The sequence below is a fragment of the Marmota monax genome, unplaced genomic scaffold (genome assembly GCF_021218885.2).
Source record: "Marmota monax isolate L192 unplaced genomic scaffold, Marmota_monax_Labrador192_F-V1.1 WCK01_AAM20220418_F8-fsc00057, whole genome shotgun sequence".
NCBI classification, from domain to species: Eukaryota; Metazoa; Chordata; class Mammalia; order Rodentia; family Sciuridae; genus Marmota; species Marmota monax.
This window is the reverse complement of record NW_026693933.1, coordinates 2,168,089-2,180,902: the sequence shown is the minus strand read 5'-3', so window position 1 is coordinate 2,180,902 and position 12,814 is coordinate 2,168,089. Positions and strand designations below refer to the sequence as shown.

The window sequence follows — 12,814 nt, the reverse complement described above, 5'->3', positions numbered from 1 at the left end:
TCTCAGTAAATGGAACAGTGGTGGTGGGAAGGAGTGCGATTAGTTATTTTATTTTATTTTATTTTTTTTAAGGAAGAGAAGGTGAACTACTGGAAAGAAATGAGGTGTTACTGAAGAAAGTGAGGTTTGAAATATGCGTGCGATCTACATTTCTCATGTGACAGGGATGAAATTGCTTTGAAATAATTTTGAGCCGGGAAAATTTGGTAGACAAGTGGCTAGGAAACTGAGAGAGATCAGAAAAGTGGAGTAAGGTCTGTAAGGTCCAGGAAAGGGGACACCCCTTAGCATCGCACGTGAGGATGCGGGGCATTGATGTCCACAACTTTCTTTGCCCTTACGCTTTCCCGCCAGTTTCCTCTCCTTTCCGTTTAGAGAACTTCCCTTTGCCATCCGTTCGTACATAACTTTGACTTGGAGTCCCAGCTCTTTAACAACCCATCTATAGACACTAGCGTTGAAAAGATAGGTGCGTCTCTGAGCTCAGAGAAGAGGGAGATACAAAGTTTGAAAAACTTCAGAGCGTGCGCCAAACCAGCTCTGTTCACGTCTTCCGTGCTCCTCAAGAGCTAGGCGCACGCTTAGCTTTCCTGCAGGTGACAGTTCATAAGCAGCACTAACAAATCGCATTTTCTGGGACAAGTGAATGGGTAGCAAACTAGGTGCATGGTTGGAGAGGGGGCCGCCTGAGCCTGAGGCGCGGGGCCGCTGCCAGCTCCGGCGGGATTTAGGCGCCCGCGCGGCGTGTAGTCCTGGACGCTGACTGGGTTGGGCCGGCGTGGACGTGCGGCGTCTGTCCAGCAAGCTATGCGAAGTGGAAGTGAGAGCGCGTGGTGGCGCAGACTGAGCAGGAGTTTTGGAGGGAGTTTGCATGTGGTCAGCGCTGGGCTCCTAAGCCAGCCCCCAGCTCACATTACACTCTATTTATAACCTCTCAGAGTCATTTCCCGCTGAATGCAGTTCTCTGGGACCACCTTCTTTTGGCTTCAACTGCTCCCACTCTTGACATCTGAGCTGCTCAGAGGGAAGCTTCTCCAGGTCCGAGTGTTTATATGTAAAGGAGACTGGCCGCTAGGGCTCAGGACCGGGATTATCCAAGCTCTGCAGAAAAGCGAGAGGCTATTACTTTTGAAGGGGGAAAAAGTCACACGATTTCCAGTGAAAAGTGACAGAGGGTGGTGGTGTTTGGAACCATCCTGAAGTCTTCTGCCTGGATTCCAAAACTTGCATGCTATGGAACACCCGCTCTTTGGCTGCTTGCGCAGCCCGCACGCCACAGCGCAGGGCTTGCACGCATTCTCTCAGTCCTCTCTTGCCCTCCATGGAAGATCTGACCATATGTCCTACCCCGAACTTTCTACTTCTTCCTCGTCTTGCATAATCGCAGGATACCCCAACGAGGAGGGAATGTTTGCTAGCCAGCATCACAGGGGGCACCACCACCACCACCACCATCACCACCACCACCATCAGCAGCAGCAGCATCAGGCTCTGCAAACCAACTGGCACCTCCCGCAGATGTCCTCCCCACCGAGTGCGGCTCGGCACAGCCTCTGCCTCCAGCCTGATTCCGGAGGGCCGCCGGAGCTGGGGAGCAGCCCGCCGGTCTTGTGTTCCAACTCTTCCAGCTTGGGCTCCAGCACTCCTACCGGGGCCGCGTGTGCTCCTGGGGACTACGGCCGCCAAGCATTGTCACCCGCGGAGGCGGAAAAGAGAAGTGGCGGCAAGAGGAAAAGCGACAGTTCAGGTAAGAGCGTGCAGAGCACCCTTCTAGAGAGTGCATGCCATTTGGAAAGGGGGCGGGGAGATGCCAGGAAAGATTCTCGCACTACTGTGAGAGGACTGGGAAGATGAGAAAAGTCTTGCCCTCTGGCTCCCGGTGGCTAAATCCGGCGGTGCAGCTTTGGTTCGGTTATTTGGAGGCACGTGTTTTCCTGAGGGTAACACATACATGGCCAGCAGCACTAAGCTTTCCAAGATCCCAAACTAGTTTACCAGAAGGTTGTGTAAAAAGGGCTAGCGACAGTATGTGAAATCGATTGCGAAGCATGACAGTCCATCAGACACACACGCCTGGAGGGGTGTGTGCCCTGGGATGCGGCGTCTGTTGGGCTGGCGTGCGTGCGGGGTGCTGCTCCTTGACTTTTTGCTTACACATTCCCGACTCCGAGTGGCTTGATTTTTCCCATCGTTAACTGGATTTCCAAATTATTGCACAATGTTTGGAACTTGTAGTGGAACTTGGCAGAGTGCATGAGAAAAAAAAGTTTTAGTATTTTTTTTTTCAATATTCTGATTTTAGAGTTCTTTAAATAGCAACCTCTTCCAAATGGTAAAATATTCCTTTTCGCGGAGGAAAGAAGACATTATCTAGGAATTTAGTGTTCAAGGAATGCTTCAGAGAATTGTTAATAAATAGATGCTTAGGGTGGTCTTGAGGAAAGACCATTCTTAATCACAGTTCATGTTTGTGTGGTGTTAATCTTCTAAAAAAAAAAGAATCCGAGTTTCAAAAGTAGAAAATAAAATCCTCTCTCAATTGGACGATATCTGGACAAGTACCGAGAAGCAAACAGCAACTTGGGTAGTGCTGGTTCACTTCTGGCTTAAAGGTGATATGCTAGCGTGTGCGCCAGAGCACTGATCTATAAGCGAATAAATTGAGCAGACTCCTCAGAACCTCCTTGAACTCTGGTGTCTGAAGGTGCTGTTTTACCGAGTAGATTTTAAGGATCCTGAGGAACTGAAAGTTTTCCAGACAACTCTTCTAAGCCCTTAGCTATCTCTATCATACAACTGTTAAAAGATAGTTTATAAGGGAAGAAGTAGTGAGTTTTCTGCCGTGGCTATAGAGCAACCTGAATTCCATCTTTTTGGAAGGTGTCATTTTACAATGCTTGATTTTTTTTTTTTTTTGAGCAATTGTGTCACTAGTCCTAAAAGATAATCTCAGGTATTAGTTTGAAAAATTGAAAAATGTTTATTCTCTATAAAACTTTAGCTAAGATGCTTTATGAGTAACAATAACTGAGCTATTTCATATTACATTGTAGCGATGGCATCAATTGTTCTTTAGTGTTCGATTGGAATGGATGCTTCTGTCAAGGTCTCAAAATCTAACTTCTATTTTCAAAGGTCAGGGGTGAACTTTTAATGCTCCCTCACAAATTAGTTTATATCTAACAAAGTTACCAGCTTTATCACTCACTTTTATGGATTTTACTAACTATAAATGTAATTCTCTTAAGACAATGAGTTGAAAGGCTAATCATAGGATAAATGTTTCCATTATCATTAGAAAAAAGTAAATTTTAGAATGCAGTGAGCATTTCACAGACTGGGCATTGAAGATGAGTCATTTGGGTACACATATCTCAGTGCAGGTTAGTCAGAGTACTTTTAAAATTACTGGAAAGTCTTACTGTTCATTTTACTTTCTGCAATGAGGAACCTATGTGATGGATTGTTCCTTATGCTTTCTGAACTGAATCAATGCCCTTAAGTTTCTTAGGGCAAAAATAATTTTCATACAAGCGTGTTACTTCTGGTTGGGGGAAACAGAGAAAGTGGGATTCCAGAACTTACGCCCTTAAATTATTTTAATAAAAATTTTCATTTAAAAATAGTTAATTACCATCCCCCTTCATCATTGGAAAATAAAACAATAACAAAATAAACCTTAGTTTTATAATTGAAGTGGATAAGTAGGGTACTGGAAAAACAAACAAAAATAAAAATTTGTATCAGCTGCATAACAAGACAAAATCACTGAGGACTTAGAATGAGTTTTTTCTTTGAAGGATATTTTGAAAGAATGTTTGACTAACAAAAAGCAAGTACCACAAAAGTTTCTGGTTAAATCTATGTACTGTAAACTTGTTGAAAATAAAATTCAACTTGCCAATTTCAATGTCTGAGTTAATATTTATCAGAACACTAGATAAGTTTGAATTTAAAATATTTTTCTCCTGCAATGATATTGCATCTGGTAATTCACAATTTATGTTCAAATTATTTTATTTATAGTACTATAAGGATCTTGATCTAATAGAAACTAAAGCAACATAAAAGATTATTATGATTCTGGTACATTAGCATATATCTCATTACTTATAGCATGGTTTTAATATTTCAGTAGTTCTAAAAATTAAATTAATTTTGAAACTTTGCAATTTAAAATTGTATTAGATGAAAATTAAAACATACATAGTAGAGGTCATTTGATTTTGTCAGGCAATTTATAATTACTGGTACTTGTAGTTGAGAGTTAGTGCTATACGTAAATCTAAGGTAAAGTTGGAACCAGAATTCTGAATACCTGTATCTAATACCCAGACTACATGTGTATTTATTCATTACTTTAAGTTCTAATAGAATTTTTAGTGCCAGAAAATATTGATGAATGACTGAAATATTTATAAACCTACATTTTTATCCTTACTACTAGTGCTAAACTTAAAATTTATAACATTTTTCAGTATGTATTTATACGCATTTTCCTTCCACAAACACACATGAACAAACTCAAACACATATACAAACTTAAAATGCTTAGTGGTTTAGAAGCAAGCATTTATAGACTTTGGTCTTCCATTATAGTTTATTGACAATTGAAAATAACCAAGTTTAATAGGAAAGTACACCATTAGTTTTTATAAGTGTTAAACATTTTTGTAACTTTTAGCCTGCTATGCTTTCCAGTATTATTAGTAAAGCCAACATCTGCGACATCTTCAAAGGGACTCTTAAAAAACAAAACTTTACAACTATACTTAAAACAATCAGTACAAAGCAGGTGATTCTGAAAAATGTCTATAAACAGTGTGAATTACTTGGCTTCAATTACATTAGATTGTTCTCTAAGCAATGCAGTGGTAGGTATAAATTGCCCACTTTCATTTAAAATAACCAAAATTAACTAAAGTAACTTTAGCTTTCAGGTAGGCAATATACAACATAAATATGTAAATATTTTCTATTTGAATTATTTTTTTAAAAAGTAAGCATATATTTTATTTAAAAAAAATCAAACATATCCAAAAAATAGGGGAGGATAGGCAAGCAATTATTTGGAGAGGTGTATTTTACTAGGTTTTGAATCATAATTATATTCTTATAAAATGGCAAATATTTTATTTATAGTCGCTAGATCATGAACCATTTGTTTTCCATGTATGTGTACATGCTTGTATACCAAATGACAAGCAAATATTATATTTAATATTCTGGAAGTTAAACCCAGAGTAATGTCTTACTCAAACTATTTCAGGTATTGTAGTGTAAATTTTCCTAGCTATTTCAGTTATCATGGTTTTTTTGAGGGAAAAAAATGTAACTTTTTTATTCATGTCTGTGTTACTATATTATGGCTTTTCCTTATTTGTATTAAAATAAAAACTAGTTTGCTGGATCTTGAAAACTACAGGAGAATATTGACAATATAAATGACATAAAGGTATGGAATATAGAATAACATTTTATTATTTTTTATGGATGTTAGCTTAATTTTAGGTGTGAACATTCTAAAGTTGTGACCTGATATTAATAGTAATTATACTAATAATAGTAATTGCTATAATTATTGTTGTTGTTATTATTATTATTCTAGGTATCATTGACCTAACATGAGTGTTCATAGATGACTACACTCAAAAGTCAAGAGCAGAAATTCATTTAGAATGAAGTGGTTCAAGGTTGAATGTAAGCAATGAATGGAAGGAAGAAAGCAAATATACACAGGACTAACAGGACTAGCTCCCAGTTCTTCGTAAACCTCTTTATAGTTTATTTGAAAAGGAAAACCATTAAAGTAAGGCAAGGTAATACACAAGCTTTCACTCAGATTAGAAACCCAACAGTAACTATTTAAAATGTTAACTGTTGTTTTATAGTAATTATCAGTTGAAACCATTATGTTGGCCCCTTGTAAGCTGATTCCTACTAAGGAACTGAAAAAAAAAAAAAAAGAAGAAGAAGAACATTTTAATCATTTCTGCATTTTTCCTTCTGTGTTTGAAAACAGATACTTCATCCTAGTGCTGGAATGTAATGTTATAATGTTTATTATAAGACCTGATCACTTGAAGAAATTGATTTTAAATAAAAATGAAACAGCAGAAAGGATCTATTCTCTCTCTAGAATTGGGGAAATTTGGGACACTAATTCCATATCCAATGGAAGATTTAATCTTTTTCATTGAAAAATGTCAACCTATGAATGAATTAACAGTTGATTTATGTAAAGTAAAATTCCTATTTATGATTCTATTACATGTACTTGACATGGTAATTTGCTTTGTGTGGATGATTTTATTCATTTATTATGTTTAAAGGGGCAGCTTGAAACATAAAACAAAGTTAGGTGTACTATTTAGATTTTCATTTCAAGTGAGAAAAACAATATAATACAGTAACAGATTTTAGTTTTAGAATGTATTTGCTTCATTGATTTATATCTAAAATTTTGGAACATACCTTTTTTTCAAGCATTGCTATAAGAATTGTAATTATCTATGATAAATCAATGATAAGGATGGAAAACAATAGAAAATAAATTACATTAGAATTTGTTAATAGTTATAGATGTTTTATCACTCCCAAATTTCTGGGTCTTAAATTTTCAATTTCCTTCAAACTTTTCAATTAGCTTTTTTTATACTAATAACACATCTGTGAGTGAAGTTATCATGTGAAGTAAGACTATCAACAATAGCATTTTTCTCCCTGAATTATAATCATAAAATAAGAAGGACTAACTCTTGACTGGCCAGTTAAATTACATTTCTTGGCTTATGGTATTGGTGAACAACTGCAGTGGTTAAAAGTATAAAGAGAAAAAAGTAAGTATGTAAGGAAGAAATAAACATAAACCAAGATCAAAGTCCACAAATTAGAAATAGGTAGGTAAGATGTATTTCCTATTTAACATACGTGACAACATATTTTATTTCAATTTGTTTCTATATATTATGTTTTAATCATAAATAAAGTTCCCTGATTCATATATAATTTTATATATGAATTATATATATATATATATATATATAATATATATATATATATATATAATATATATATATATATATATATATATATATATATATAAATTTTGTTGTTGTTTTGTAAAGGATGTAAAGGTTGAAATACTGACATTTCCCTATTTTTTGTTATTGTGCCCTTATCACTACTTCTTTGAAAAGTTGTATTGAACAGAAGCCCCCAAGTCAAGAAGGAGTAACAGCATACAGGATAGTTGGATGTAGAGCTTTTCACTAATCCTAAATCAGAGTCACTATGAGGTTCAAAATCCAATTGCAGAAAACCTTATGGAATATTTTAGGTAGTAAAACTCACAATGATAAAAGTTCATTGAGGTTTCAACCTTCAATTTGCCTACATATTTTAAGGCAGAATTAATCTAAAACTGATGCCCTTTTCTTTAATATTCTCCTTTATTTCACTTAAGGTCTAAATATATAGTGAATTTACTTCCCTTTAAGAAAGTTGTGTTACATGGTATTTTATCATACAAGCTAATCAATAACATAGCTACTGATCTATCTGTTCAAGTCTCAGATATTATTTTTATATCTCTGAATAAGCTTTTCTATTTGAAACCTTTTGACATATGTTTTACTAAATTAACAGAAAGTTATGTAGTGAGAGTTTGAATTAATTATAAATTGTCTCTACTTTTGAAAACTTAAATACACAATAAAAAGTATTTCATTGCTAGTGAAATCTTCATTTATAATGTTGTATTTTCCACAGCAATATAGTATTTCTGCAATTATGCATATTGTTCTCTATAAATTTTGTACTTTGTATTGATATTTTGGTTTTTACGGATTCCAAAAGTATTGTGTATGTTCATTGGCCTCTTCTGTTCACATATGAGCAAGAATGATCAGGTAAAATCTATGTTATATCTACACATTCATAAATAGATTTTTGTGAAAGACAGGAAAAAAAGACTTTAAAATGATCACTTTGCTTTCTCTATACTTGATAGATTTTAAAAATTTATATGCTATATTCATTTCACATGATATTTCTGCTATGGCATTTAAAAATTTAGCATTTACTTAAAATAATGATTCTAAGATGCTTGTGTATATAAGTAACTTAATTCTTAAATCTTTGGAATTTTTACTTTCATCGAAAATATAATATGTTTACTACGTAATGACTCATAGTTGTGAAAACTCTAGGTTTTGATTAAAACTTCTAATTCAAAACTTGTTGCTCTTCAAAATTTTATAAAATAAATTTGGTGTGGGTATTGCAACTATATTTCAATACTGTATCATTTGTTTTCATGAACTTTTTAAGAGGCCTTTAATTTGGTAATTGCAGTTTGCCTAGGCTATTGTTTGAAATTATGAAATATGAGGTGATCCCTTTTCATAGTTTTTAGTTTTTGTAAGTTGCAAAGAATAGATAAGAGGGCTGGTGCTTAATTAGCTAGGATGTGGCAGCTATACTTAAAGCATATGTTAAATCAGTGCATTTACATAAAGTCTTAATGTATAGGTATATAGAAAGTGTATGTATATTAATAGACAGAATTTGAAGCAGAATTTCTAATAGTACAAGTGAATCAGAGCATCCACACTAAATGCTGTAATATGATGTTAAATGTTCCACTTACAAATAAAATATTAAGCTTGAAGCATGTAGAGCTGTGTGGAGAGTCTAGAGGCTGAGCTGGTAATCAATGATAGTTGTAAAAGTCCAACCTGCCAAGTCCCCTGCAGTTTTTTTTTTCTTTTGTTTTTCTGTTTTCCTCATTATTCTCTGCACAATTCAAGAGATTCCCATAATGCTAAAAAACAAACAAACAAACAAACAGAAAACAAACAAAAAAAAACCTAGTTTGTCTTGCATGACTGTGGGCAAGAAAATAATTAAGATGAAGTCATCTTGCAGGCTTTGCGGAAATGTACAGGAGAGTCCAACTTAAGTTGGCAGATGCCAGTTGAATTTTAAAGTCCTGGAATTTTACTCTTTGAAAATATAGCCTTAAAGCTTTGCCAGAAATGACACCCAAATAAAAACTAATTTTTGCAAAGTGATAGTTATTTGCAGTGGTGAAACGTATTCAGTGTCTGTGAAGGCGGCTTCTTGCACTGTCTGGACTGCATAGTCAACATTTGGATAATTATTCATAGCTGCCTGAATAACTAGTAAACTAAACTGAGGCATATTCTTAGTAATTGAAAAATTAAAATAAAATGGGCAATGACTCTTATCAAATGAACAGTGGATATAAAATAAATTTTGCAAATTATTGATTTGTTTGGTAGCTAAAACACATGGTTTAGAAAAATAGAATTGTGTCATTCAAAACTTGGAACTAAGGGGTAAAACTTAGCTTTGATTTTGTGGGACATCGGTAATGTAGCAAATGGCTTTCACAGTTGAAGAACCATCAGAATAGTGCTTTCCCACTAACTGGGTAGAATGAAATCAAGTGATGTTTCTCCTTATTTAATATTTTTTCAAAAGTAAAATGAGATCTCAGTATATTTACTGCCTTTAACAATTAAAATCTTCCCAACTATAGCTGTGTTTACACGGGAACTTTTTTTCTCATTTGAAATATAAACGGGTCTGGATGTATTAAACTAGACAGCATGTGGATATAAACTGTTGAGACAGATTGAAATGACAGGAGAGCCAGAGTTCAGGCATCCAAATCTGGGGGCCTGCTGCCGCCCACATTTTCAGGATTAACATTTTGTGAACATTCACGCTCAAATTTCAGGGAATAATAGATGCTTTTCCTTCTAGGACTATTCTTTGTCCTGAGAAATCAAATTTATTCTTGGATACCCAAATGTTTGGGAAAATATGAAAAAGCAGCAACATTGTCTTTTTTCTTTGCAGATTCAGCTCTTAGTTGATAAATTGTAAATGATATGTCATATTTTCTTAACATAAAAGAGAAGGAAATGGGTGGCACACTCAGTGATAATTGAAGAGAATTTGATAATGATGGTTTGATGTTGGGTGCTATTATATGGAGAAAAAGAAACAGGAAATAAGGAATTATCCAGGGTCTATCCCTAATTGGAAAATATTAGCTCCCCAAAACCTGAGAGGGTAAATGGACCAGAGCTCTCATCAGGATCCAATGAGAGCAACAGGACAGAAGTCTTCTGGCAAAGTCCGGGCCTAGCTGGAGGATTGCAGCTCATATCAATTATCATCCCAAAACTTGTCCTTAAGTCCTCCAGTCTCCTTCTGTTGCCTCCCATAAGCCAAATATAACCAGAAGCCCGAGCACAGGAGCCTCATGGATAAAATGCATAAAAGTGAACCTAAGGGAATGTGGGCCACATAGGAGACATTTGGAGAGTAGATCTGGAGAAAACAACAGCCAAGGCTAAACCCTCCCATTTTCTCTGACTAACTGTCAATCCTTGGCCAGCAATATATTTCTCTTTAGCTTAGTTTCCTGAAAATTAAACTGACTGAATATACATAAAACACTTAGGATAATGTCTGACTCAGTAAGTATTTGTTGTTATTTTTGTAATCTATCCATAAAGATGCAGTTTTGTTGTGGGTGTGCATGCTCTGAAAACTATCTCTGTCTTACAGTACCTATTTTTTTCTTTTTTTGGTGGCCCTAGGGATTGAACCTGGGGACTCATACATGCTAGGCAATCACTGAACCATACCTCAACCCCTATGAATTTTATTTTTAAACAAATATTCCCATAAAAAAGTGTTGCTTACCTAAATTATTGATATACATTTAAAATAGCCTACACTATCTCTAGAATTGAAAGAATCATGCTATTTTCCTGAAATGTGGGGTGATTTCCAGCCAGGTTTTATAACAAGCTCAAGTTGCCTTCATGACCCTTAAAATCTTTATTCTGTAGCTTCCTTTGCTTGGGGGATATTCTTATTCCCCATTATTAAGTGTCTCCTGCCACTTGTTCATCAAAGTCTGTTTTCAATAAAAGCATATATTAAACAAATCAAAGAAAAAAAACTCAGTCTCATACAAAAAAAAGTAGTAAATAGTGGAACATTTGGTCAAAAGGAAGTAGAATTTAAATGGATTCAAATATGAGAATTGAATTTCCTCTTTCTGTTATAACTGTTAACTAGGAGAGTGAGTGTGACATTTTCTTACTATGTTATTAAGTTTATTGCAGAAAGAATATATATATACATACATATATACACATACATATATGTATATGTGTATATATATAATATATATATATATTTATATATTATATATATATATTGTAGCTTTTCGTTATTTTTAGTGGTTCTATTTGAAGACCCTCATGAATGGCAAATATGCAAACACTACTAAAATCTAAAAACACATCTCACATAAAACGCACAAGAAAAGTTTCATTTCAGTGGCCACTTCTTTTTACAAAGGAAATACTTTATTTGTTTGTTTATAGTTAATAAATTCTTGAGAAATACTGCTTAGGTTTGAGGCAATACAGGGCAGCAAAGTCCTGAGGAACTGGCCACATTCATTTTATGTAATTTAGTCTCCTCTCCTACACCCTGTGCACTGTGGAGAATTCAGAAATGTACTTGAGACAGATTTAAAATTATTATATGCAATGGTCTTCAGTGGTTGTTTTTGAATAAATAATAGAACCAGATACTGCATTAAAATCCCAAATGTAGAGTTAAATTCTTTTGAAAATTCATAGCAATTTGGTCCCTAAAGTGAGAGAAGTTCAAAGGCATAGTGAGAACTTCTCTGCTTTATAATAGAAGAGCAGGAAGGCAGGAGAGATCAAGATACTGAAAGGACAAAATACTGAATGTTCAATGATACACAGGGGTGACAAGAAAGGCCCAGCTGCCTCAATTCATTCATGAACTCTTTGATTTCAGAGTGGGTTTCATTTGTCCAAGTTTTCTCAATGCTTTTAATATATAATCTTTAAACAGATCATCAATGGCACTAGAAGGGACTCAAGACATTACCCAGTTCAACAAATGTATTTCCTAGATGAAGACATGTGCCCAGAGAAGTTAAGTAACGTCTGCCCATCTGGCCAAGTAGTGGAAACTGAACTTCCATATCCTGACTTCAGCCCAGTGCTCTTAAAAGGAAAATCTCATAAAATATTTTGAAACCTTAAGTTTTCAGTCTTCCCAGTAAAAATAAATTTCAGGATCATTTAAAATGTTGGCTACTGCTTTTGAGAGAACAAAATGTAATTTGACAAAATCATTTACTTGGGTGTAAATTACTACAAATCTGCTTTTATGATTCCCTCAGTCACTTTTCCTTCTTGTTTTATGAATACAGATACTGAGCAACTTAGCTTCTGTTATCACTGACCAAAGTGCCAGAATATTTTTGTTACTTCATATGATATACCATAGCATTTTGAAGTATATGAACTTTGCTCTAAATAATAGACGCTACGTCAATACATATCATTTGCATTTAATTTAGTTCTCTGTCTCCAGGAGTCTTGAGGTAACAGTACCATGAGCGTCTTTATCTGTTTTCATGCTTCCCTAATAGAATTTTATCAATTTTGTTATTTTAGCACATATCAAAACTTAAACATAACATTCCTCTTCTTGCAATTCTATGTCCACTTGAAATTACTGGACACTTAAAACATAAATGCTCAATTACAGCTTTGATGCATATGACACAGGTATTAATGTATTTTAATGAAATATTACCAGATTTGGCTTGTAAACACACACACACACACATACCTAGAGTTATGATTTTCTGGCATAGCAATCTTTTAACTTAGTTTTAGAAAACAATACTAAATGTTAGGAGATTAAGGCAGTGCTC

General features: G+C 34.8%; 1 protein-coding gene across 1 annotated transcript in view; it reads left to right on the top strand.

Annotated features, from left to right (window-relative positions):
- Positions 1-903: 903 nt before the first annotated feature.
- Meox2 (mesenchyme homeobox 2) overlaps positions 904-12,814 on the top strand; it is a 64,856-nt gene continuing 52,945 nt past the window's right edge. Inside the window, exon 1 of the mRNA XM_046463658.2 lies at positions 904-1,747. Within this exon, the coding sequence (XP_046319614.1) occupies positions 1,234-1,747 (514 nt within the window). The 5' untranslated portion in view covers positions 904-1,233. The remainder of the gene's footprint in view (positions 1,748-12,814) is intronic.